Genomic DNA, 26,717 nt, shown 5'->3' on the forward strand with positions numbered 1-26,717 from the left:
TGTAATATGAAGGCTATGATTCTTTAGCTGAGACCCAGCGCCTCAGTGATATTTGAAGGAGTCCAGGGTGCTAACATCTGGGAATCGCACACCAGAGATAAAACGGCTTGTCGACGTGGTTCCAAACGGTGATAGCGACTCACCCAAGAACGGATATGCAGGCACTGGCACCAGCGACAAGGCAGGAGTCAAGCATGTGCTGCTAGATGTCAGGTTGTGGACGTGATGGTGAGTTCGAGACAGGAAGAAGCGAATCTTCCGATGTAGCTGGCTTCCGGGACGTAGCAGAACTTGGAAAACGACCACGTGGATGTGGCCGAGATGTCTTCAAAATGACATCGACGTTGGAGAGAGCTTCCTTCTCTATCATATGACCATAGATTTGGCGAATCAGCGCATTGACCGTGACTGGCTGCCCTGAGCCAGTTTATGCATGGACTGCGTTATGCCTACTCCATCGCAAAACTTCATGGACGGTTAGATGTTGTCTTAGTCTTTAGAATATTAAGCCAACCTACTTTCTCCAGAGCATGATACGTATCATTCTTGGTGCCAAAAATGCCCAACTCTTCCGTATAGAGCTGGAGCTCCCTTCACATAGGACAATCTCTTGCCAGTCATCGTCAGAATCCTCATTAGTACGAAATTGACACAGCCCAAAGTCGATGAGCACCACTCGTCTAGGGTGACTGCTAGATACAACAATGTTGTCTGGGCGCATATCAGCATAGATGACACCGAAAGATGCGAGGGTGCTCACAGCCTTTACGAGTTCCTGGTATGCTGAACTAGGAGCTGAATGAGGGTCTTGGATAGTTGCGGGGTTCTCTCCTGGGATGTATTTTATGAAAAGCACTGGGAGATATGGCGCGATCTTCACCATGACCTAAAGCGACCCGACCCGAAGCATAGAGCTGGGGGATGGTAGAACCTTGAAGGTGCCCAAGGCGTCTGTAGGCTTCGGCTTCACATACAAACGAAGCCTCATACTCACGATAGTAGATTTCTTCCCACAACGAGGCTTCCAAGAACTCTCTCCCATTGAGGGATACTAAAGTCATCACCTGGTGCAAATGCACGACGATCAGCTGCGGCCTTTTCTTTGGCAGCGGACCAGGGGATGTAAGATCGTCTTTTGCATGTATTTTTGCGCTCGTAGTTGAAACGTGGATCGAATATTTTAGCTATTAGTAGATTGGGGAGACCGGCTCCGACAGGGACATCCTCGATTTTGAGAAGAAGGACCTGGCATTTTGTGAAAGGGGTAAATGCCTTGCGAATAAGAGCAGCACACATGAACAAGGATTTCTCATTGTTGGAAAGAGATACCTGCACAACGTTGGAGGCGACTTCATTGTGTGTAAGGTCTTCCAAACGTCAGGAAATCGCGGAGTTTGAACTTTACCTTGCCTTGAAGGAACCCGCTGCTGTCCGCACCGTCCAGCTATTAAGCGGCAGCTGGCGTTGCTTTTTTCCTCACCCTCCCCAACATAGTACAACCCACTTGCTCGTTTTTCACACCACTCTCGCTCGCTCAAGCACTCATTTTTGCCCCCACTTCCATTCCCAGATTATTATTACCATCCATCGCATCGCTTCATCATATTCACACATCAACATTCCTTCGCTATTATGTAATACATTTAGATGTCGAAATATCATTTTGCCCTCAGTCGTTAAGTATCTCAAAAATTCAATGTACGAACCATACGCATGGCTAATTTCGATCAAAATCTTGCCTGAGGCAAAACTCTCAAACCGCCGGTGTGTTAGGAGGGAGTCGACTGCAATCGATCTCGCACGATTTCAGGCCAGCCAATGCTATTAATGACATTAGAATCAACTTCGTCAACTAATCTGTCACAATTTCAGCCATTCTGGGGAGAGTGGGTTCCCACTGGGGCTCAACGCTCAGCGCTTAGTTCTTAGATTCGTTGAACTCTACAGAATGACACGGCGATGTCGCAGGAATGTACCAAAACAACAAACCAGAGCAGAGCTTGCAGGAGAAGCTCAGAAAACAGACAGCTCTTCGAGTCCGCGTGTACCTAAGACACAATACCAACATTTCATTCCACGGTTCATATTACGAAGATTCCAAGTCGGACCTGTGAAGTGCGTTTTCAGAGTCCTCTCGAGCACTCTGCGTGCAGACACTAGACCAGAACACTGAATGATATTCTTTGCAGGTCCAGAAAAGAACGAGACAAAGAATTTCAACGCACCGGTGTTGATCCTGAATACGTCCGCTACTATGATGTTGCTACAGGTAGTCTTGACATTCGTCCTATTGGAAAGGTTTACGGCGTACCGAATGTCTACCAGGACGTCCGAAACGCCCTTAATATCAACGAAGTAGAGGAGAAATTAGGGAAACTCGAAAATCGTGCGGCCTCCATTATCACGGACTTGCACAAAGCGCTTCCTCAGGGTACTTTGACTCTGAAGCGGAGGACGCTAGAGGACCTGCGGAAGTTCCTATTTATCATGCATTATCGCAATGTATCATGCTCCGACATCTACTTTCAAGCGGATCACCCGGAGAACGCAAGCAGCCGTCAGTGGATTGAGTCCTTCATGCAGGCGAAGGGTCTTCATTCTGCTGCCGAGGCATGGCTATACTTCCTCAGATACTACCTGGATACATCTCATTCAAACATCATGCAAGATGCTGCAGAACTTGTAGAGAAGTACGGCGAAGGTGGTCTTCAAAAAATGATGATTGAATCTCATATCCCACCTGATCTCGAACACTTCCCAGCTTACACTTACTACGTTCAGGCGAATGGCTACTTCTTCAGTATCTGGGAAGCCGCAGAGGGAGAAGAATTCATCATTACATCCCACACATTTGGTCTGTGGGAGGGATTGGGATATGGTTGCCCTGGCATGCACCGCATATTCGTAGTCAGCCCTCGCATTGCTATCGTCCTGCGTCATGTGTTATCGCGTCCAGAGTTGAAAGAAGACACGAAGCCTGGTGCCTTCGTGAGCTGCTTGCTCGACGTGAATCCAGCACCACCAACTCCAATTTACACCCGTGGAGAACACGGCACACATATCGACCAAATAAATTTCCAATCTGCGATGGCACTTGCACGTTACAGATCCTCCCAGAAAGGGGAGGATGACAGTTTTGTGTTCAAGATCACAAAGCTGTCGCGACCCCAAACATTAAACTTCAATTCCGTTCTATTAGTGAATGTGACGGAGACAGGCTCTTTGACCTTCCTGTCAAAGGAGAGCATGCTCCGTTCCGCGCGTGCATTCCTGAGTTGGCCAGTCTATGGGCTGCTCGTTCCGCTCATCGCCCGATTAACGGATCCCACGGAGTCAGAAGTGTCGGCTCCTCGCCCACCATCACAGTCGCCAGTGGCTGTCCCCGATCAGGACGTGGATGCACTTACCCTCGTTGATGTAGGGCTCTATGTGCTCCTAATGCAGATATGCACGGGTATCAGGCAGTTCGAAACGGCATACGGCAGGGCACATCTAGTCTTCAGAATCATGGATAAAGCAAAGCCCACTTCATTCGCAGACGAAATCAGTCGAGAAGTCGAGAAGGCTTTCAAGATCTGCAAAGATTCGGAGGATGAAATGCCCGTTGGAGAGGGCATCAGTTTCGCTCCCTTGCTCTCTTCAATTTCCAACGAGTTGTCTTCTAAACTCTTCCGATTCATGATACCTTGCATGAGCAGACTGGGCGCAGTGATGTCTGGAGGTGAAGGAATTATGGAAGAGCTCCAAGATGAAGTCACCGTAGTGTGCTTTCTTGCACGTGCGTCGAGCAGCCCAGCAGTGTGGCATGCACTCTCGTGTATCAGCCCACAGGCCCCTGAAATCTTGTCAAAGGTATTCAAGGAAGGCACTCCAGGAGATGCATCTACTGCGAGCTTCACGCGGTTGATGTACCGCCAGCGGGCTTCGCTATCATCTTTCTCTTCCGGGTTCCACCTGGCATATTCGTTACGAGCAATGTGCGCAATGTCTGGGCCAACCACCAATACCGTCAGTCGGAGCTACTATCAGTTAACGGCTTCTATAATACAACGTCTCGGTCGCACAATGCTGGGATACCTGCCGGAGCCATATGCTTCGCAGCCACGCGAGAGGCCCAAGGCCCGGCTTATCTACAAAATCCCAGAAAAACATTCAGACTTACTTTTTTCGAATATGAAGATGATACTGCGGTATTCGCTCCCGGGATATGTGCCATCGCCAGGAGGGAACACTCCAGAACAGACCCTCATGAGGTGGATAGATGAGATGGCCATCGTCGGTAGTCTTGTGTGGTTGGGGAAGCACAGGAGGAATTATTTGGACTTCACTCTGCATGTGTTTCTGCAGGGTATGAATTTCAAGCTGTTTGAAGATGAAGAAGCCACTGGGAGTACCTAGATCGATTTGTTCGAATTGATCTTCTTCTATATAAAGTTTTCAAGATCACTTACTGAGACGCACCAGTTGTACATATAGTTTTGTGAATAGAATGAGGATTCATTAGATTCTACTTGCATGCGAGAGATACGCGACTACTATTGACTAAGGCTGTTTCACTGTCTGTTCAGAACACAATACTTATGTTGCCGTGGCATGGAAGCCTCCCCAGCTGTGCCTTTCCAACATTTGAACGGTTACTCGCCATTTAATACTTTACCGGACAATCCAAAGGATGGACATTATCCCTAGAGGATCTGCAAACGATAATACATAGATTATATGCGTCAGCCTGCGGTTGCATTTTAATACCCATGGTAAGGCAGTAATGAAACAAACACCAGATATATGCAAAGCTTTGAAGATCTCGCGTTAACCCTATATTCTAGGGATGCTCATGATTTTCCAGCAAACCATCTGCATCTGCATCAGGGACACCTCGGATTGAACGTTCACGAAGAAAGTGACCCAAACTCACATGAGCAAGCACCGCAAAGCTATTCCGTTTGTCGTCTCCGATGGCGAGGTCCTGTCAAGTTCTGTGCGAGCCCGGTTGATCACACTTTATAAGTCCTCTTCATGCCCTTGGATCACTGCAGCCAACTTTCCTACAATTCGCAAGATTGGTTATTGGTTCGCCCACCCAGAGGGCACTGACGAGTCCGATCCTCGAGTTGGTCGGATGTACACTTCGTGCTGCCTGATGTTCTCGTTCAGTTCCTTGTGGATTGTATTGCTCAAGTTCGAATATCTAGTGTTAATTCTCCAAAGCAAGAATTTGGGAAGTATGAAACAAGCTTTGTAGCGAGGAGTTGGATAGATGGATGGATTGCCCGAGAGACCTGAGGTCTTCACGTTCGTTGGGGTATTCAGTGTGTCTGGGAGAGAGGAAGATGGAAGAAACATATGGCTATCAGCTCTCCCGAACGATGGAGTAGGATTGATGGTCTATTAGTCGAGGATGCGAAGGGGTTTGGCTTCGAGCTGAGAAGGACAGAGTGACCTTCTCAAGATACATGACACTAAATGCGGACTCACAGTCGAACAGCTTAGCTAGCCCTCTGACTAGAACTACGTATCGACTTTTCTCATTCAATGTCACATCATCAGCTGCTATCTAGATCTCGTCTTCAGTGCATGCCATTCCAACACATCTCCCTCTATAATCTTCTTCTAGTCCTTCTCAGCTCGAAGCCAAACCCCTTCGCATCCTCGACTAATAGACCATCAATCCTACTCCATCGTTCGGGAGAGCTGATATTGTTTTTTGGATCTTCTTGACTTTGGGCTTTTGGATGGCATCACCTCGGCCTGAAGTCACAATGCAAGATTTTTTTCTCGATCACCTCTGGCTGCAGCTAGTTTCAACGTTGGACGCGACGAGTACTACGGTCATGAAATTTCGAAAACTCACCGCGAGCGCGTGGTCACTAATCAACCAATACAGAGTTACTGGTTAGGCTTCCCCTGATGAGAAGCGGAGGATGGCATCAGGCACCAGGATGTTATACATTTACAGTGTGCTGTTTCTAGATCTCACCGTCGACACAAATAGCTTGCATCCAAATCAAGGCAGGCAGAGCCTGAGACGTTCATTCACTGTTCGACTAAAACCCAATGGAATACAGTTCAGGATCTACCCCACGACTTCAGGCTGAGGTGATGCCATCCAAAAGCCCAAAGTCAAGAAGATCCAAAAAACAAAGGCAAGAAGGAACATCTTTGGGCGTGAGTCACTGTTTGATCTAACATCATGATAGAACAACCCACATACTAAACAACCCACTTCTGAAATCAAGTCGGAGTCCCAGGCCGAAAATATGAGCCAACTGCTGGATGTCACTATAGCAGGCATCAGTGCCATACAAATCGTCGTGCCTAGTGACCTGGCGAAAGGTGTACTCGGAACAGTCGCCAGTATTCTGATGACTGTGCAGGTGCGTCTGTGTAACTCCCGAAAATGAGTTTAAAAGATCCTTACGTGCGTGCAGTCAGTGATCAAGAACAAGTCCGATTTCCAGGCGATAGTGAAGAAATGTAAGACCATCGGGGAAATTCTTGAGAGAGAAATGAAGGACACTACCGACGACGATCTTCCAGGATACTTGGCCCATGCTTTATCGGAGCTTAACTCGTAGGCAAACTAAATTTCACTGTCGCTAGAAACTGACAACGCTAAGCAGGTTAGTTAACGATATCAATAATAAGGTAGTCTCAAAGAAGAAGCAAGGATTGTTCAAGAGGTTCTTATCTGTCACAATTGATCGCGATCAGATTGCTAGTTGGGAAAAGGACATAGACAGTGCCCTCAAACTCTTCGATGTACGTCTCTGTGACTCGCCTGAACTTCTGCTGCTGAATGTCATCTCAAGACTGAAGCGCTCGTTGGCATTGCCATGAGGATGGAAGAGCTCCCTGGCATTACCACAAGGGTGGAAGAGCTCGTTTCGCGAATCGACGGCAATCTAACCAGTGTCAATGTTCTAAAGTAAGTTGTCATGTTCTGCGGGTTGTGGGTGTCCTCTAAATGCAGTCAGGTATCAGCCAATTGAGCCTCCATCACGACCTTCCATGTTTTATGGCCGCGATGATCTCATGGCGGAGTTGACGACCCTCGTTGTCAACGGTGAACACATTGCATTGATCGGTCCGGGAGGCATGGGAAAGAGTTCTCTTGCCAAAGCCATCCTTCACGAGCCACTTATCATCGAAAAATTTGCTGATCGGCGCTTCTTTGTGGCTTATGATGATCTAGATCCTTCGACTATCACATTCGAAACTTTCATGACTCATTTCGCGGGAGCCCTTGGCATAGAGATCACCGGGGCTGATCCTTTGCGCCCAATATCTACCTTTCTTCATTCCGCTAGCGCCCTTGTTGTCCTCGATAATGCCGAGACCTTTGAAGAGGCCAGTGCATTGTCAGCGCTCGAAAAAATACCACCGGCAATCGCGAAGATTGCAAACATCCGTGGTATCATCCTGATACTCACATCACGCAGTCGAAGGAATGCAACAGATGTATTATGGACAATGATAGACATTCCGCGATTGGACTCGAGTTCTGCTGAAAGAGTGTTCTTTCAAACTTATCCTCGTGCCCGTTGTAGCAATGCCGAGGAAGAAATAAGGGACTTGCTCAGGGAATTGGATTATCACCCCCTTTCCATTAATTTACTCGCACACACTGCGCGGCAGAATGGCTGGTCTCCAGCCATACTACTGAAGAGATGGAACAATCAGCACAGTGCCGTGCTCAACCCCGGCAAGGGAAAGCTGCAAAGCTTGTCAGACACAATGCAGCTGTCACTCAACTCACCATCCATCCAGGATCTTGGCGAGGATGGTCGTCTTACTTTAGCCATAATCGCCTTCTTACCCCAGGGTCTCAACGACAACCTGGCTGGCAATTTGTTGCCATCGCTCCAAGAAGTTGACAAAATATGCGATGTTCTATGCAGGCAATCCCTTGTTTATCGTGACAAAAACTTCATCAAAGTACTCGCACCCATTCGACATTATGTGCAAGATTCGTTGTCAATACCTGACTCCTCCACATCTTTGCAAGAGATACGCACCTTCTACTATCGCACTGTCGAGCAGTGTTCGGAAGAACAAGACGGTCATGCTAATATCATCATCTCGGATCACTTCAATATTGAGTGTGTCGTTGCTTTCTACCTCGCCCATATCCCTGAAGAGACTTATCGCGCTTGCTCGAAATTTTTGAATTGCTTGACGTGGCATCTTCCTTGCCCAACCACCCTTACCCCCGCTATTTTCAATGTCGTCGAGAAGTCCTTCACGTATGAGCCAAAAGCATACTGCTTGTATAACCTAGCCTGGCTCTACTCCACTCTCTCCCAGCTCACAGACGCAATGAAGATTTACAAAGCTGCTGAGGCACTCTTTCTCGCCACCGGCAACCACGAAATGGTGGCCGAATGTGTCACCAAATGTGCAGACACATACAGATGTCAAGGCCGCTTCATTCAATCCCAACAGCTTTTAGAGGGCTTTCAATGCTCCGAGTCGTGGGAGTATCTCAGTGAACCAAAGAAAGACGAAGTTTGGTATTTCTTGGATAGGGCTCGGATGTGCACATTCACAGCATCTGCGGATGAATTATTTGTGAAGTCCTCGGACTCGGAAGGTCACCTCTGTGGCTTGGAGTCTAAGATTTGGCACTGGCGGGCCAAATTTTGCTACGGGGGAGACATTGTCCAGGTGACCGAGCGCTTGAAAAACCTTCTCCTACAATGCACAATTACTGAAGTCTATGCCCGCTGCGACGCACTTCAGGGGCTTGCAGAGGTGGCATTTTGCGAAAGCAGGCCATCGGAAGCCATGGATATCCTACAACAAATCATAGAGATATTCAAGGGAGAACATTCGGACAATGTCTTGTGGCATACTGCGTTGAAGGCCGTTGTTGCAAGCAAGCAGGGGGATCATACCCTTGCGAGGGAGCTCATCTACAAAGCCCCAGAATCCTCCCAATACTTCGAGCTGCGCAGTGCATTCGTATTTCTCCACAGATCTTATACTGCGGCATGCATCGAGCTCACTGCGGGTGCATATGACAAGGCCGAGTCCCGTTTCATCACCATCATTGAAGGTTGCGATATCCAAGGACATCTTGATTTAAAGGCCTATAGCAAACGGGGACTGGGGGAGATTGCCTTTGTGCATGATGACTTCGCATTGGCTGCACGATGCTTCACAGAAATAGGGTCTTTGTGCACTGAGATGGGAGTGCCTGAGCGACATTTGTACAGCTGCGAGCCGTACTATGTCCTGCCAGACAGATTTTGTGGATGGACATTATTTTTAGAGGGTCAGTCGCCATTTGCGAACAATATGTAGATCATATACATATGTGTACATGTAACAACAGCCTGTCATTGTATCTCGGATGATTGTACGAGTAGCTTCATCATGATATCGTATCTATAACAAAACAGTGATGAGACGAACGCGGGAGATGAGTGAAGCAGAACGCGTGGAACTTCAAGTGTGTATTGAGATTGCTATATATGACACGGGAAGGCTGTGACACAGATTCGTTACATAGAGAACGCATCTGTTCTTATCATCACATGTCTTACTTCCACTCATATGGTAGTGCGCGAGCTAAATCTGCGATATCTCCTCAGATCGAAGGTTTATGGAAAAAAAAGACAAAAACTCACTGATAGGTAATTGCCAGTCTCCCATCAGCTAGACCAATAGAGAAAAATAGTCGAAAGGCGATGACTACACAATTCATTCATCTGATCTTCTCCGACTATGAACTCATTCTCGCGCGCGCCATGTAGGTGCTATCCCATGAATCGCATCGGCTCGTCTGCACCTTTAAATCGACGGTGATCCTCCGGCCTAAACTGGTCGAATGGGCATGTATTTTTCGTAGAATGTATTACCCAGGTTCATATTTGCAGTGTTGGTTCACCACTGCAAATATTTGGGAGAGGTTCAGGACGTTGGCCTCGCGTCGAACCTAGGAGTCCGGTCGATCGGTGTAGCGTTCGAATGGGATGGAATAAATCACGTTCGTCAGAACTCAGGAACTCTGCAAGATATGGAGGTGGCGGGAAAATAGGCAAAGCACATATGGCTATCAGATTGCCCATGAGAAAAATGAACTCAGTTGACGGTACGAGAGTTGAGAATACGAATAGATTCTCAAAGTTCAAGTTGCAAGAGATGGTGCTACTCGGCGAATGAAGATCGTAAGCGAATATCTTGTTGAACTTGCTGTCACAACTCGATGTGACATGCGCGTCTAGTAGCATCACATGATGTGACAAAATTCTTTCCGTACTTATGTAATACATTTAGGTGTTATTGTGCTTTGTCATTTTGCTTACCGCCGGTGTGTTAGGAGGGAGTCGATTTCGGGTCAGCCAGTGCTATTAATGTCATTAGTATCAACTTCATCAACTAATCTGTCACAACCTCAGCCATTCTGGGAAGAGTGGGTTCCCACTGGGGCTCAGCGCTCAGCGCTTAGTTCTTAGATTCGTTGAACTCCACAGAATGACACGACATCACATAAATCCACAACAAGAGCTTACAGGAGAAGCTCAGACGACAGACGGCCCTCCGAGTCTATGCGCGCCTACGACACAATACCAACATTTCATTCCACGGTTCATATTGCGAAGATTCCAAGTCAGACCTGTGAAGTGCGTTTTCAGAGTCCTCTCGAGCACTTCGCGTGTAGACACTAGACCAGAGCACTGAATGATATTCTTTGCAGGTCCAAAACAGAACGACAAAAAGAATTTCAACACACCGGTGTTCACTACTATGATGTCGCTACAGGTGGTCTTGACGTTCGTCCTATTGGAAAGGTTTATGGCCTAGAGAATGCCTACCAGGATGTCCGCAACACTGATGACATCAATGAACTAGAGAAGAAATTAGCGGTCCTCGAAGGTCATGCAGCCTCCATTATCAAGCACTTGCATGAAGCGCTTTCTCAGGGTACTTTGACTCTCAAGCGGAGGCCACTAGAGGACCTGCGGAAGTTCCTATTCATCATGCATTATCGCAATGTATCGTTCTCCGACATCTACTTTCAAGCGGATCACCCGGAGAACGTAAGGAGCCGTCAGTGGATTGAGTCCTTCATGCAGGCGAAGGGTCTTCATTCTGCTGCTGAGATATGGCTATACTTCCTCAGATACTACCTGGATACATCTCATTCAAACATCATGCAAGATGCTGCAGAACTTGTAGAGAAGTACGGCGAAGGTGGTCTTCAAAAAATGATGATTGAATCTCATATCCCACCTGATCTCGAACACTTCCCAGCTTACACTTACTACGTTCAGGCGAATGGCTACTTTCTCAGTATCTGGGAAGCCGCAGAGGGAGAAGAATTCATCATCACATCTCACGCATTTGGTTTATGGGAAGGTTTGGGATATGGGTGCCCTGGCCTGCACTGCATATTCATAGTCAGCCCTCGCATTGCTATCGTCCTGCGTCATGTGCTATCGCGTCCAGAATTGAAAGAACACATGAAGCCTGGTGCCTTCGTGAGCTGCTTGCTCCACGTGAATCCGGCACCACCAACTCCAATTTACACCCATGGAGAACACGGCACACATATCGACCAAGTAAATTTCCAATCTGCAATGGCACTTGCACGTTACAGATCCTCCAAGAAAGGGGAGCATGACAGTTTTGTGTTCAAGATCACAAAGCTGTCACGATCCCAAACTTTGGAATTCAATTCTGTTCTATTAGTGAACGTGACGGAGACAGGCTCCTTGACCTTCCTGTCAAGGGGGAGTATGCTCCGCATTGCGTTCCGGAGTTTGCTGGCCAATATCCATGCGAGCGAGCTGCTTATTCCGCTCATTGCGCGATTAATGGATTTCACGGAGACAGAAGTGTTGCCTCTTCACCCACCATCACAGTCGTCAGCAGCTATCCCCGACCAGGACGTTGGCGCACTTACACACGTTGATGTAGTGCATGTGCTTCTAATGCAGATATGCACAGATATCAAGCGATTTGAAACGGCATACGACAGGGCACATTTAGTCTTCAAAATCATGGAGAAAGCAAAGCCCACTCCATTCGCAGATGAAATCAGTCGAGAAGTCGAGAAGGCTTTCAAGGTCTGCAAAGATTCGGAGGATGAAATGCCTATCGGAGAGGGCATCAGTTTCGCTCCCTTGCTCTCTTCAATTTCCAACGAGTCATCTTCTCAACTCTTCCAATTCATGATACCGTGCATGAGCAGACTGGGTGCGGTGATGTCTGGAGGTAAAAGGATTTTGGAAAAGCTCCAAGATGAAGTCACCGTAGTGTGCTTTCTTGCACGTGCGTCGAGCAGCCCAGCAGTGTGGCATGCACTCTCGTGTACCAGTCCACAGGCCCCTGAAATCTTGTCAAAACTATTCAAGGAAGGCACTCCAGGAGATGCATATACTGTGAGCTTCGCACGGTTTGCGTATCGCCAGCGGGCTTCGCCATCGTCTTTCTCTTCCGGGTTCCACCTGGCATATTCGTTACAAGAAATGTGCGCAATGTCTGGGCCAACCACTAATTTCGTTAGTCGGAGCTACTACCAGTTAACGGCCTCAATAATACAATGTCTTGGTCGCACAATGCTGGGATCCCTGCCAGAACCATATGCTTCGCAGCCGCGTGAGAGGCCCAAGGCTCGGCTTGTCTACAAAATCCCAGAAGAGCATTCAGACTTACTTTTTTCGAATATGAAGATGATACTGCAGCATTCGCTCCCGGGATATGTGCCGTCGCCAGGAGGGAACACTCCGGAACAGACCCTCATGAGGTGGATAGATGAGATGGCCATCGTCGGTTGTCTTGTGTGGTTGGGGAAGCACAGGAGGAATTATTTGGACTTCATTTTGGATGGGTTTCTGCAGGGTACGGGTTTCAAGCTGTTTGAAGATGAAGAAGCCACTGGGAGTACCTAGATCGACTTTTTCGAATTGATCTTCTATAGTGTTCAAGATCACTTACTGAGACGCATCAGTTGTATATATTTTTTTTGAATAAAATGAAGATTCATTAAGCAATGATAATTGCAGGAACTCGAAGGCTTTGCATGACAGCTAAAGCTTGACGATTACACTGGCAGTGAGTAACTTTGTCCACGGTGATTCTGTGAAGTCAAAAGTTATTCAAGGTCCGTCCGACTCAGACTCATGCGTCCTGTCTCTACGGTAGACCCACCAGTTGTATCATTAGCTCACAACCTTCCACACTGCAACTATCATGATATTCCTTCCTCGAGATGTCCTCTTCCGATATCCCAATGCACCTGTTAACAAAAAGGCTGACGCTTCCAGGACCACTTGAATGAACCTTGACAGCAGTTTCAAAATGACCGCTACCAAGGAAAAGCTTCACTATATGATGAGACGAGGATAAACGCTAGTATGTAGTATCATTCCCTGCAATTTCCCTAACCTTAACGCGTAGCTTGACTCTCGAGGCGACGCTTCCACCACTCGGAACCATGCGCTGAAATAGTCAGACAAACAACTGAAGGTAACTTAGGGAAGAAGGCGTGTATTCAGGAATCGTAGTGTGTGCTTCTGACTCTGGCCAAGAATGAACCAAACGTCGAGCAATCCTCACTAGTTGCAGCCCTCACTTGAAATAACTAGTAAGTCCTTCAACCATCAAATTTGAAGTTTTCGTAGCTCTCCGAGATCTTGCCCACATAATATTCATCCTTCTTCATTTCGTTAGTGCCCTTGTTGGAGTCCTCTTCAAATGCTTTGAAGAGGTCGGTAGACATCCCTGGCATTAGGAATACACCCAATGTGCGATGGATAACAAACCAAATTCTGCCATTGGATTTGAGCTCTGCTCGGGAGGCATTTTTTGGATTTGAAGTCAAGCACAGTGCAGTACTCAACCGTGGTGATGGAAAGCTGCCAAGCTTGTCGTACACCATGCAGCTGTCGCCCAGTTCGCCGTTAGTGTAGAAACTCGGACAGGACAGTCGATGCACTTTGTCCATCAAGGAGAGGTCCTAGCTACGCGTCTATTATCATCTCTCCTGTGAATTGAAATTATATATGATGTTATATGCAGACAATCTCTTATTCATCGTCGAGACACCTTTATCAAGATATTGGTGCTAAATCAATATTGTGCAGGATTGCTTGATACCACTCGACTCTACTTGCTTGCGAGAGATACATCCTGTCGCACTGTCTCTTCAGAACGCAATACTTATGTTGCCGTGGCATGGGAGTGCCTCCCCAGCATCTGTACAGCTGTGTACCATTCAATTATGCTCTCAAGTTCAGGCTATCAGAGAGATTTCAAGGACAAGCACTAATTTTGGAAGGGCAGTATCACCATCTACGAATCCGAACTCCTGATATGCGGGAAGTCTGTTTATTGCAATGTATGCCGAGCACTTTCGTGAACAATGATATCCATGTCACGACACGTACATGAACTAGATATCTATGTACAAGTGCCAAGAGGTGCCGGAATTGACATTAACATAAGCACACGAATCACTCTAGATACTGCCGCAACTCTCACAGTTTAGCTTGTCTGGAGATTCTGGGCCAATGTGCCACCACCATCGATATCAGCATCGTGCCCTTTCACGTAGGGATGACTGTTGCTGCTCTTGTTGGATCGACACTCTAACAGAATGTGAGATGCGTTTTATTCAGGGCGCGTGTGGGCGGAGGTTACTTTCTCTCAGACTGATTTTGTTGCATAGAAAGATCATGATAGGTTAACGTGCTATGCTATGTATGAATCATGTTAGGGCGGTTACGCAGTGAATCTATAACTTGAATGTGGCAAGACTCAAGTTCCTGAGCTTGAACATTTGCCAGATGTATCACCTCCTCATTCAAAATAACGAGACCAGATTTCGTAAAGATCATCTGAGCCGAAGTGCTGTGAAGATATAGCTTCCTGATAAGTGTCCCTTCGGTGTTCCAGATGTGGGTACCCTCACCGCAACCTGAATAGATATTTCCCGCATCAAACTGAATGCCATCGGGAATACCAGAATCGGAGGCGTTTTGCCTCAGAATCTCATTGCAATCATGATTGATGTAAGAAACTCACACCGTAGATAAAAGAGTCTGATTCGTTGCGAGGAAGCCTGTAAAAACACCAATGTCGATGCTGATATGACGATGTGACTTTATCCTTGGATCAAAAGGCAATCCAAGTACGAAAAACTTACACAAATGCACATTTGCTGTCGTGGGTGAATGTGATACCATTCGGATGCACAAACTGGTCGGCAACAACTCTGGCCTGCCCAGTGGATGGATAAAAGCAATATATTTGTAATGGTACCATAGCAAATATCGTAAACACCATTTTGCTACAATCAACTCACGTTGGATCAGTGAAGAACATGATGTCCGTGCCAGGGAGAAATATGATATCGTTGATCGAGTTAAAGTGTCTGCTGTCCAGAAGAACAGTGACATTGTAGGGAGGGCTATTATTGATGCGTACAACCGAACGAGGAAGCAAAGCGCAACCCGAAGTGACGGTCTCTTTTGTATGGACCTGTGCCCCCGTTTTTTTGGAAATGTCCGGAAGGTTGAGCTGAGAGTTAAAACTGCATTGAGGTCGTGCTTTATGAGCAAAGGCAAAGCTAGGACCCGAAGCAATTGATGGAATGGTGGCAGATGATCCGGTAACACAGAGGAACGAAGGGTTTGGGGAGACCGGCCCTGACAATCCTCGATTTCGACAAGACCTGGCATTTTGTGAAAGGGGTAAATGCCTTGCAAATGAGAGCAGCACACAATGAGGATTTCTCAACGTTGAAAAGAAATACCTGCAGTTAGAGGCGACCTCCTTGTGTGTAAGGCTCTTCTACCATCGTTGCACAGGAGCTTCTAAACGTTTACATAAAAGCTGGTTGAACTTTCAAAGGAAATGGCGGAGTTTGAATGTTACCTGTCCTGAGTGCTCGGAAGGAACCGGCACCACACGTCCAACTGTGATGAGCATTCTCAATTTGTTCTCCCTCACCGCACCAACTTGAAGTGATCGCACCATAGTATGCCCCACTCGCTTGTTTTAAAATTCCTTCGCTGTCATTAATACAAGTTTCGTATACCATAATGCAGTGCCATAAAGGTCATTCATTCAGCCCACGTGTCGAGTTTCCCGCCCACCTAGCGGCAAACTCGGCAGCATTCGAACCGAGCTAAGGCTTGGTCCCAGCCCAACCACTGTATGTTTGATCTGATCGCATTTCATGAGAGATAAAGCTGGACTCACATAAGCTCAGGTAGGGTTTGGGGAGATCACATGACGATGGCTAACATCCTTGTGTGATTATTTGTCCAACTGGGCTGGCGTTTAACTCTGACTTTCGTGGGCACTGACTTCACCTGATACCGAGACTAAGACCTACTACGACTTTCACGATCGTAAATGGCATCGTCTGTGACATATGGATACTCGGTAGTCACTGGTTAAAACGAACTTTGAATTTGAACTTCATCAATCACATAACTTAATAAGGTATACCCTTTAACAACACCGCCCGCCACATGGATACGGCGTGTTCGTCGCAAGTTAGCACTCGGTTCTTGGATTCGTTGAACTCTACAGAATGACACGACGTCGCAGGAATACACCAAAACAACAAGCCAGAACAGAGCTTGCAGAAGAAGCTCAGAAGACAGACGGCTCTCCGAGTTCGCGTGCACCTATGACACAATACCAACATTTCATTCCACGGTTCATATTGCGGAGATTCCAAGTCGGACCAGTCAAGTATGTTTTCAGAGTCCTCTCGAGCACTCTGCGTGTAGACACCAGACTAGAATGTTGAATTATATTCTTTGCAGGTCCAAAACAGAACGACAAAAAGAATTTCGACGCACCGGTGTTGATCCTGAATACGTTCACTACTATGATATTGCTACGGGTAGCCTCGACATTCGTCCTATTGGAAAGGTTTACGGCGTACCAGATTTCTACCAGGACGTCCGAAACACTCATAATATCAACGAACTAGAGGGAAAATTAGCGGACCTCGAACGTCATGCAGCTTCCATCATCACGGACTTACATGAAGCGCTTTGTCAGGGTAATTTTACTCTGAAGCGGAGGCCGCTAGAGCTTCTGCGAAAGTTCTTCTTTATCATGCATTATCGCAAGATATCGTGCTCCAACGCCTACTTTCAAGCGGATCACCCGGAGAACGCAGGGGCCCGTCAGTGGATTGAATCTTTCATGAAAGCGAAGGGTATTCAATCCGCTGTCGAGTGTTGGCTATATGTTCTCAGATACTACCTGGACACATCACATTCGGATATCATGCGAGATGCTGCAGAACTCGTAGAGAAGTACGGCGAAGAAGGTCTTCTAAAAATGATGATTGAATCGCATATCCCACCTGATCTCGAACACTTCCCAGCTTACACTTACCACACTCACGCGGACAACTACTTCTTCAGTATCTGGGAAGCCGCGGAAGGGGAAGAATTCATCCTCACGCACAACGCATTTGGTTTGTGGGAAGGCTTGATAGGTGGCTGCCCTGGCCTGCACCGCATATTCGTAGTCAGCCCTCGCATTGCTATCGTCCTGCGCAATGTGGTATTGTCTCCAAGGATGAAAGAATACATAAAGCCGGATTTGTTTGTGAGCTCCTTGCTCCACGTGAATACAGTACCATCAACTCCAATTTACGCCAGCGGAGAACGCGGTATTGACCACGTAAATTCCCAATCTGCGATATCACTTGCACGTTACAGATCCTCTCAGGAAGGGGCGAATGACAGTTTTGTGTTCAAGATCACAAAACTATCGCGACCCCAGACATTGGAGCTCAATTCCGTCCTATTAGTCAACGTGACGAAGACAGGCTCTTTGACCTTCCTGTCAAGGAGGAGTATGCTCCGCACCGTGCGTGCGTTCCGGAGTTTGCCAGCCAATTTCCTTGCGAGTCAGCTGCTCGTTCCGCTCATTGGACGACTGACAGATACCATGGAGACAGAGGTGTCGGCTCTTCACCCGCCGTCACAGTCACCAGCGGCTGTTCTCGACCAGGACGTTGACGCACTCACACTCGTTGATGTAGTGCTCTACGTACTTCTAATGCAGATATGCACGGGTAGCAGGCGATTTGAAACGGCATACGACAGGGCACATCTAGTCTTCAGAATCATGGAGAAAGCAAAGCCCACTCCATTCGCAGACGAAATCAGCCGAGAAGTCGAGAAGGCTTTCAAGGTCTGCAAAGATTCGGAGGATGAGATGCCTATCGGAGAGGGCGTCAGTTTCGCCCCCTTACTCTCTTCGATTTCCAATGAGTCGTCTTCTCAACTCTTCGAATTCATGATACCTTGCATGAGCAGACTGGGCGCAGTGATGTCTGGAGGTGAAGGGATTTTGGAAGAGCTTCAAGATGAAGTCACCGTAGTGTGCTTTCTTGCACGTGCGTCGACCAGCCCAGCAGTGTGGCATGCACTCTCGTGTATCAGCCAACAGGCCCCAAAAATCTTGCCAAGGCTATTCAAGGAAGACACCCCAACAGATAGATCTGTTATGGATTTCACGCGGTTTATGTATGAGCACGCTTCACCATCAATTTTCTCTTCTGGTTTTCATACGGCATATGCATTACGAGGAATATGCGGCATGTTTGGGCCAACCACCAATCCCATCAGTGAGAGCTATTACCGATTTATGGCAACTATAATCCAATGTTTTGGTCGTGGAACACTGGGATCCCTGCCAGAACCGTACTCTTCGCAGCCGCGCGAGAGGCCCAAGGCCCGACTCCTTTACAAGATGCCAGAAGAGCACTCAAAGTTACTTTTCTCGAATATGAAGATGATACTGCGAGAAGCGCTCCCTGGATTTGAGCCTTCGCTAGGAGGGAGTACTCTAGGTCAAACCCTCAGAAAGTGGATAGACGAGATGGCCATCGTCGGTTGTCTTGCGTGGTTGGGAAAGCACAGGAGGAATTTTTTGGACTACATTTTGGATGGGTTTCCGCAGGGTATGAATTTCAAGTTGTTTGAAGATGAAGAAGCCACTGGGAGTACCTAGATCGACTTGTTCAAATTGATCTTCGCTTACTGAGACGCATCAGTTGTAGTAGTACTGTACATATCATTGTGAATCAAATGCCAGTGCGGACTCATTAAGCAGTGATAATTGCAGGAACGTTTATGTTAGCGGAAGTATCAAAAGAATTAGACAACATTCTACTACCACATATTGCTTCGCTTCAGAAGCTTCTTGACAATCCGGAGTTGAACCAATATAGTGCGGAGGCATACCCCGTGATAGACTACATCTTGCGATCGAAGAAGAAGCCAGATGGTGTGGGTGCATACAGCATACCGTTTTGTGGTGACATCTCATCTCATGAGTATGCCAAAATTGCACATTGGTTTTCAGAGAATGTTCCTGGTGCTTCCGGTCAAGTCGAAAAATGGCTTGGTGACATGCCTTTGGTGCATGCTTTCATTCTCGTTATTGCTTATCGAAAGGCCAGTGAGTTCGAAAAACACATCAAAGCTTGAAACGAAGAATGGAACGATAGCATGCTGTTGAAGATGGCTTTGGCTGATCTCATGATAAGCTATCCTACCAACAGGCTGAGTGTCTGACCGCACTAGAAGCAAGGATGTTTGAGGATTCCGAAGAAGCAGGACCTGCAGGGTTTGGATACTGGCCAACGTCACAGGCGATGGAATGTGTATCTCGGCATTCCTACTGAATGGGTTTCTGGAAGAGAGTATAGCGAGAGTGAACTTGAGGAAGACATTACCTGCTCCGTTCGATGGATATCTAAATTATGTGATTGACAGCACGGCCCCTTATTCAGTGCTAACTCTGATGCTACATATTTGGAGTCTGCAGACGAGTTATCCGAAGCTGTAGTTCCTTCTCTGCTGGCTGAAGAATGTCCGCCCGTTAAACGTCGATGTGCTCCACAGCCTGCTCGAAGGGTCCAGAGAGGGAGGAAAAGAAAATGGACATTGGCTTATGTCCTAGTTGTACATGTCCCTACGACAAATAAAATAACGAAGGAATGGTCATGAACTCATCCAACTTGATCTGGAAGTCGAATGTACTAGAACTTATAAGAATGGCCCGCATCAAGGCTTGTCAGTGCCGCGTCACAGTCGCGGCAGGACTGTGTCGAAATAGCTACGCCATTGAAGAGATAGCTGTTGGAGGTGACCTCCTTGTGTGTAAGGCTCTTCTACCATCGTTGCACAGGAGCACGTTTACTCACGTCGGTTGAACTTTTAGAGGAGATCACATGATGATGGCTGCGATGGCTAACATCCTGTAATCATTTGTGTAATTAATTGTCCGACCGTGACTGGGCTGGCGGTTAACTCTGACTTTCGTGAGCACTATAACTTCGCCTGATACTGAGACTATGACCTACTTTGACTTTCACGATCTTGAATGGCCTCGTCTGTGACATATGGATACCCGGTAGTCACTGGTTCAAACGAAGTTTGAATTTGAACTTCATCAATCACGTAACTTAATAAGGTATAGTATATACCCTTTAACGACAACGCCGCCACATGGACATGGCGTGTTCATCGCAAGTTAGCGCTCAGTTCTTAGACTTGAACTCTACAGAATGACACGACGTCGCAGGAATACACCAAAACAACAAGCCAGAACAGAGCTTGCAGGAGAAGCTCAGAAGACAGACGGCTCTCCGAGTTCCTGTGCACCTATGACACAATATCAACATTTCATTACACGGTTCATATTGCGAAGATTCCAAGTCGGACCAGTGAAGTGTGTTTTCAGAGTCCTCTTGAGCACTCTGCGTGTAGACACTAGACCAGAGCACTGAATGATTTTCTTTGCAGGCCCAAAGCAGAACGACAAAAAGAATTTCGACGCACCGGTGTTGATCCTGAATACGTCCACTACTATGATATTGCTACGGGTAGCCTTGACATTCGTCCTATTGGAAAGGTGTATGGCGTACCGAATGTCTACCAGGACGTCCGAAACACCTCTAATATCAACGAAGTGGAGGAGAAATTAGCGGACCTCGAACGTCATGCAGCCTCCATTATCATGGACTTGCATAAAGCGCTTCCTCAGGGTACGTTCACTCTGAAGCGGAGGTCGCTAGAACTCCTGAGGAAGTTCCTGTTTATCATGCATTATCGCAATGTATCATATTCCGGCACTTACTTCCAAGTGGATCACCCAGAGAACGCAGGGGCCCGTCAGTGGATTGAGTCCTTCATGAAGGCGAAGGGTATTCATTCTGCTGTCGAGATATGGCTACACTTCCTCAAATATTACCTGGATTCATCTCATTCAGACATCATGCGAGATGCTGCAGAACTCGTAGAGAAGTACGGCGAAGTAGGCCTTCAAAAAATGATGATTGAATCGCATATCCCACCTGATCTCGAACACTTCCCAGCTTACACTTACCACACTCACGCGGACAACTACTTCTTCAGTATCTGGGAAGCAGCGGAAGGAGAAGAATTTATCCTCACGCACAACGCATTTGGCTTGTGGGAAGGTTTGGCAGGTGGCCACCCCGACTTGCACCGCATATTCATAGTTAGCCCTCGCATTGCTCTCATCCTGCGTAACATTATATTGCGTCCAGAGATGAAAGCATACGTAAAGCAGGTTCCGTTCGTGAGCTCCTTGCTCAACGTGAATCCAGCACCACCAACTCCAATTTACGCCAGTGGAAAAGACGGTGCCCACATCGGCCATGCAGATTGGAATTCTGCAACATCGCTTGCACGTTACAGATCCTCCCAGGAAGGGGGAGACGATAGTTTTGTGTTCAAGATCACAAAACTGTCGCGACCCCAAACATTGGAGCTCAATTCCGTCCTATTAGTCAACGTGACGAAGACGGGCTCTTTGACCTTCCTGTCAAGGAGGAGTATGCTCCGCACTGCGCGTGCGTTCCGGAGTTTGCCAGCCAATATCGAAGCGAGCGAGCTGCTTGTTCCGCTCATTGCGCGATTAACGGATACCATGGAGACAGAAGTGTCAGCTCTTCGCCCACCATCACAGTCGCCGGCGGCTGTCCTCGACCAGGATGTTGACGCACTCACACTCGTTGATGTAGTGCTCTATGTACTTCTAATGCAGATATGCACGGGTATCAGGCAGTTCGAAACGGCATACGACAGGGCACATCTCGTCTTCAGAATCATGGAGAAAGCAAAGCCCACTTCATTCGCAGACGAAATCAGCCGAGAAGTCGAGAAGGCTTTCAAGGTCTGCAAAGATTCGGAGGACGAAATGCCTGTCGGAGAGGGCATCAGTTTTGCTCCCTTACTCTCTTCAATTTCCAATGAGTCGTCTTCTCAACTCTTCGAATTCATGATACCTTGCATGAGCAGACTGGGCGCAGTGATGTCTGGAGGTGAAGGGATTTTGGAAGAGCTTCAAGATGAAGTCACCGTAGTGTGCTTCCTTGCACGTGCGTCGACCAGCCCAGCAGTGTGGCACGCACTCTCGTGTACCAGCCCACAGGCCCCTGAAATCTTGCCGAGGCTATTCAAGAAAGGCACTCCAAGAGATGGAACTGTTGTGAACCTCACTCGGTTTTTGCATGAGCGCGTTTCATCATCAGGTTTCTCTTCTGGTTTTCATATGGCATATTCATTACGAGGAACATGCGGCATGACTGGGCCAACCACCAATCCCGTCAGTCAGAACTATTACCGGTTAACGGCATCTATAATTCAATGTCTTGGTCGCATGACACTGGGGTCCCTACCAGAACCGTACTCTTCGCAGCCGCGCGAGAGGCCCAAGGCCCGACTCCTTTACAAGATGTCAGAAGAGCATTCAGAGTTACTTTTCTTGAATATGAAGATGATACTGCGGAAAGCGCTCCCAGGATATGAGCCTTCGCCAGGAGGGAGTACTCTAGGTCAAACCCTCGGAAAGTGGATAGACGAAATGGCCATCGTCGGTTGTCTTTCGTGGTTGGGAAAGCACAGGAGGAATTTTTTGGACTTCATTTTGGATGGGTTTCCGCAGGGTATGAAGTTCAAGTTGTTTGAAGATGAAGAAGCCACTGGGAGTACCTAAATCGTTTTGTTCGAATTGATCTTCTATCTAAAGCGTTCAAGATCACTTACTGAGACGCATCAGTTGTAGTGGTATTGTACATATATTTGTGAACCAAAGCCAGCGAGGATTCATTAGGCAGTGATAATTGCAGGAACTTGTTCAAAGGCTATGTATGGCGGCCAAAGCACGACGATTCCAAGTACTGGCAGTCCATGACATGCACTGTGAAGTTTATTCGAGGTCCGCTGAGAGTGACCCTACGAGCTCATCTATACCCACATGACGATAATTTGATATAGTAGCTCACATCTTTCCACACTATCATGATATTCTTTCGCCCATCGCCTCGAGATGTCCTCCTCCGACGCCCCCATGCACCTGTTAACTGACGCTTTCAGGACCACAAGTTAAAATGGGCATTGGCAGCGGCAGGTTCAAAATTACCACCACCAAGGAACGGCTTAGAGTCGGACGCACTACGTGATTCTATGAACGATAATAGAGGCTGGCGTGTATTTTCCCGTGTATTTTCCCATCCTCAACGAGTGGCTTGACTCTTGAGGCGACACTTTCAGCATTCGGACCCGTGTGCTGAAAATGTTAGACAAGTGGCTGAAGGTAAGAGTGCGCCTATTCAGGAATCATTTTTGACTCCAACACAGAATGATTCGAACGTCGAGCAACCCTCTTTGCAGCCCTCCTGAAACAACTAGTAAGTCCTTCAAGCATTGAACCGGTGTTATTATGGCAAATAGTGTAAACGTCATTTTCCTATAATCAACTCACATTGAATCAGTGAAGAACGTGACGTCCGTGCAAGGCAAAATTTCGATATCATTGAGCGAGTTAAGTTTCCCAGAACAACAGTGGCATTGTAGGAAGGTCTAGGATTGATGCGCACAATCGGAGGAGAAAGCAAAGCGCGACCCGAAGTGACGGACAAAATATCTCCGTTGTATAGACCTGTGCCCCCGTTTAACATTTGGACAGTGCCCCGCGGAAGGTTGAGCTGAAAGTCGGGACGGTCTAGATCAACAATCTGTGCGTAGTAAGTCAGTGGAACCAACCCATTTGAACTTGTATATTAATATATCCCGTTGTAGAAGCCAGCGCCATGTCAACTTCTGTCATATTGATCATGCGGAGATGCTGTTCTTGTACCAGCCGTTGCACCCGAGTGCACCGCTATAGTTACTTGTAAGGAAGCCTGCGTTGAGGTCCGGGATGCAGATGGGTGCTTCATGAGCAAAAGCAAAGCTAGGATTCGAAGCGATTGAGCGAATGGTGATGGATGATCCGGTTTCATTGAGGAACGAAGGGTCAAAGACTTGAATGAATGGTGGTGCAGTGTTGGTGGGGTTAAAGCCAACAGTAGACAAGGTGCGCCAGACTGTGTAGTTGGGTCCTACAACATTGTACATCAGAGGATTTGCGTACTGCAAAGGAACGTTAGGTACAGCACTGTATCATCACGATCTTTGACATACCGCTCCAGGAGACACGGTAAGGTGCCAGTTCGCACGACACAAGAGCTGTTGTGACAGTCAAAATCACATCCGTTGTTGATGCTGTCATCTTTAATAATTAAGATGCATCTCCCCTATTTCCAGTTTTCAGAGACAGTCAGTGATCGGAATGTATTAACGTCACAAGTACCAGAGGGTGCACGGCAAATGGGGCTCAGAAGTCACCTCTTGTTGAATACAGAATTTTCATTGTTTAACAGAACATGATCGCACGTTTGTTGGCGTTTCACAGATAGCTAATTAAGACAGTCATTAGGGTTACGGAGAGCTGCCCTAAGCTGTCGCATGACCGTCAGTCGTGTAGATAAGGACGAAGAAGACGCAGAATAACCGTACTTGAAAACATTTTTGACACCGACTTCGGAGTACCAAAGGTAGCGGACCGCGAAAAAAAAACCTCCAGCTCACGGGGCTCTCAGCCCCCCGAAGTGACGAAATGAGATACGCACAAAAGCGTTCGCTGAACCAATTTGGAGGCAGAAGAATCTGGCAACCCTTGAGCTACCTTGGCTTCAGAGATCGTGTCTTCAGCCATGAGTTCTGAGGGTAATCAATCTGCAGAGTCACGACGTTTCATACTTCCTGGTTCATCAGGTGTCATCTGATAAAAGTAAGACCGTCGTCATGGGTTGTGGTAGACTGGTCCTTGCGCATCATTGTATCCGTACGAGCGAGGGACTACCGATGTTCGTTGCCATAACATGCAAACTCAAAACGAACCGATCAAAGTATACCTTGAGCACAAGTTCGGTGATCTCCTGGCAGTGCAGGACCTTTCTATGACACCTGTATGAATATGAAGGGTTCTTTCAACGAGTGCGGACTCGTCAGAACATCCAATCTTCCCCAGAGCCATGAGAGGTTGTTCAACTTAAGTACTCAGCACTCACTGGCTCATCGGCTCGACTGAACCACTCTCCTCGTTGCGAATAAGGGTGACAAGCAATACTATGGGCTGGCAGGCAAATGCATGAAGGTCATTCTTGGCCAATAGTGAGATCCAACTTGAAAAATCATTGACAAATTGTGTACGACCTGACGGAAGCTTTGGCCTATCGTAACAGTTGTAACGTACGTTCGAGTATCAAGATTCCCGTACTATCCGGCCAGATTTTCAACTCCCGGAATTAACGATTCCCAGGTGCATTACGTTCTTCGCTTGACTCTGGCCTGGAAAGTTCTCAACTTACAGAGACAGCAATCCAATACGAATCAACCCTGCAGGAATTTCCGTCACCACGAACAACATTACTGCACACTCACTGCTTCTGCACCCTGAGTGCTCAGTGCTGTGTTGTTTTGAAGGATTTTCGTCACATCAGCAAGGATGGGAACGACATCGATAGCTTGCCAGGATCCTGTCCCGTTCCAACTTGGCGGCGGCGATTGTTGTGCAGGAAGTGGCACTCGGGGCTCATAGCTTTTCGTGTCTGGTTCCGGATACGAAGATTTTGGTAGGACGGATGGACTCGGATCCTGCCGCCGCCGAACTGTTTCAATTAGTGCAGCGAACGTGACTAGTTCCTGGTTCAAACACTGCGGCCAGGTCTGGAGGTCTGCGCGTATGAGCATGCTACTTTCCATTACACATGTTACGAGCTCAGCGCTGTGGCTTTTCCTTTATCCTCGGGCCTGGCAATTCTGTTCTTCCTGATGTGGGCAGGCGATGTTGTGCATAGGGCGCGGAAATGTAACTGGTACCTTGATGGCCCCAGGGCCCACACTGACCAGGGTCATTCCATAGTGATCCACCGACTCGCAAGTGGATAATACCTAACCGCCTTGCTCTCTGTTATGCTCACGGCTGCATCGAATCAGATAATTGTTTGCTGACACTGTAAATCTGGCGGTCTTTTACCTCCGGTTGCTCTGGACCTGCTCACTCGATAGCGATGAATGATATTCCCATCTAGCTCATCACAACACTGTTCTCCTGGTGTCACCACCTAGTTTCTATCACTCACAGAAGTTGAGATAATTGCGGTGAATCTTAAGGTGGTATCTTGTTTCTCATATCGATCCAAACGTTTACATTCCTGTGTCCAGATATCGTTTTCCCTGATATTGTGCAACCTGCTGGCGATTATGACATACACATACCCGCACTTGATCGCAAAACCGATTATCCTCGTCTCACTCTGCCTCTAGTTGTCCCAACTTCACGACGAGTGACGTTGCCCTAACGCTGCAATTCAC

At 47.4% G+C, this 26,717-nt stretch overlaps 8 protein-coding genes across 8 annotated transcripts; 5 read left to right on the top strand and 3 right to left on the bottom strand.

Moving 5' to 3' along the window:
* Positions 1-514: 514 nt before the first annotated feature.
* Positions 515-1,296, bottom strand: F5147DRAFT_836815 (uncharacterized protein; the record flags this gene model as incomplete). Its single annotated transcript, XM_041444021.1, has 3 exons — positions 515-831; positions 881-951; positions 995-1,296. The coding sequence occupies 3 exons, from the start codon at positions 1,294-1,296 to the stop codon at positions 515-517; spliced, it is 690 nt and encodes a 229-aa protein (XP_041293191.1).
* A 652-nt stretch (positions 1,297-1,948) lies between these two features.
* On the top strand, positions 1,949-4,398 carry F5147DRAFT_836816 (uncharacterized protein; the record flags this gene model as incomplete). Its single annotated transcript, XM_041444022.1, has 2 exons — positions 1,949-2,115; positions 2,190-4,398. 2 exons carry the CDS (start codon positions 1,949-1,951, stop codon positions 4,396-4,398), a joined length of 2,376 nt encoding a protein of 791 aa, XP_041293192.1.
* A 1,563-nt stretch (positions 4,399-5,961) lies between these two features.
* F5147DRAFT_159897 (uncharacterized protein) lies at positions 5,962-9,365 on the top strand. The gene is made up of 6 exons (XM_041428338.1): positions 5,962-6,143; positions 6,198-6,374; positions 6,429-6,571; positions 6,621-6,759; positions 6,810-6,925; positions 6,975-9,365. Exons 2-6 carry the CDS (start codon positions 6,258-6,260, stop codon positions 9,301-9,303), a joined length of 2,844 nt encoding a protein of 947 aa, XP_041293193.1. The 5' UTR covers positions 5,962-6,143; positions 6,198-6,257; the 3' UTR covers positions 9,304-9,365.
* Positions 9,366-10,476: 1,111 nt separating this feature from the next.
* F5147DRAFT_836818 (uncharacterized protein) lies at positions 10,477-12,896 on the top strand (the record flags this gene model as incomplete). Its single annotated transcript, XM_041444023.1, has 2 exons — positions 10,477-10,625; positions 10,700-12,896. 2 exons carry the CDS (start codon positions 10,477-10,479, stop codon positions 12,894-12,896), a joined length of 2,346 nt encoding a protein of 781 aa, XP_041293194.1.
* Positions 12,897-14,702: 1,806 nt separating this feature from the next.
* F5147DRAFT_760808 (uncharacterized protein) lies at positions 14,703-15,850 on the bottom strand (the record flags this gene model as incomplete). The annotated part of the gene is made up of 4 exons (XM_041440494.1): positions 15,487-15,850; positions 15,152-15,295; positions 15,031-15,067; positions 14,703-14,996 (listed from the first exon to the last, which is right to left on the bottom strand). The coding sequence occupies exons 1-4, from the start codon at positions 15,684-15,686 to the stop codon at positions 14,703-14,705; spliced, it is 675 nt and encodes a 224-aa protein (XP_041293195.1). The 5' UTR covers positions 15,687-15,850.
* Positions 15,851-16,356: 506 nt separating this feature from the next.
* On the top strand, positions 16,357-19,094 carry F5147DRAFT_159954 (uncharacterized protein). The gene is made up of 3 exons (XM_041428339.1): positions 16,357-16,508; positions 16,564-16,710; positions 16,785-19,094. The coding sequence occupies exons 2-3, from the start codon at positions 16,646-16,648 to the stop codon at positions 18,994-18,996; spliced, it is 2,277 nt and encodes a 758-aa protein (XP_041293196.1). The 5' UTR covers positions 16,357-16,508; positions 16,564-16,645; the 3' UTR covers positions 18,997-19,094.
* Positions 19,095-20,557: 1,463 nt separating this feature from the next.
* F5147DRAFT_760810 (uncharacterized protein) lies at positions 20,558-23,339 on the top strand (the record flags this gene model as incomplete). The annotated part of the gene is made up of 3 exons (XM_041440495.1): positions 20,558-20,721; positions 20,796-23,235; positions 23,295-23,339. The coding sequence occupies 2 exons, from the start codon at positions 20,558-20,560 to the stop codon at positions 23,011-23,013; spliced, it is 2,382 nt and encodes a 793-aa protein (XP_041293197.1). The 3' UTR covers positions 23,014-23,235; positions 23,295-23,339.
* A 792-nt stretch (positions 23,340-24,131) lies between these two features.
* F5147DRAFT_760811 (uncharacterized protein) lies at positions 24,132-26,105 on the bottom strand (the record flags this gene model as incomplete). Its single annotated transcript, XM_041440496.1, has 9 exons — positions 24,132-24,400; positions 24,483-24,570; positions 24,784-24,799; positions 24,971-25,061; positions 25,139-25,199; positions 25,256-25,307; positions 25,412-25,573; positions 25,597-25,619; positions 25,785-26,105. 9 exons carry the CDS (start codon positions 26,103-26,105, stop codon positions 24,132-24,134), a joined length of 1,083 nt encoding a protein of 360 aa, XP_041293198.1.
* Positions 26,106-26,717: the final 612 nt, after the last annotated feature.

The sequence above is a fragment of the Suillus discolor genome (assembly GCF_016758755.1).
Source record: "Suillus discolor strain FC423 chromosome Unknown F5147scaffold_25, whole genome shotgun sequence".
NCBI lineage: Eukaryota > Fungi > Basidiomycota > Agaricomycetes > Boletales > Suillaceae > Suillus > Suillus discolor.

Coding starts and splice junctions, on each gene's coding strand:
- F5147DRAFT_159954 (XM_041428339.1), top strand. CDS start 16,646: ATGACACAATACCAACATTTCATTCCACGGTTCATATTGCGGAGATTC. Junction 16,711..16,784: donor TTCCAAGTCGGACCAGTCAA/GTATGTTTTCAG, acceptor TATTCTTTGCAG/GTCCAAAACAGAACGACAAA.
- F5147DRAFT_159897 (XM_041428338.1), top strand. CDS start 6,258: ATGAGCCAACTGCTGGATGTCACTATAGCAGGCATCAGTGCCATACAA. Junction 6,375..6,428: donor GTATTCTGATGACTGTGCAG/GTGCGTCTGTGT, acceptor ACGTGCGTGCAG/TCAGTGATCAAGAACAAGTC. Junction 6,572..6,620: donor GCTTTATCGGAGCTTAACTC/GTAGGCAAACTA, acceptor AACGCTAAGCAG/GTTAGTTAACGATATCAATA.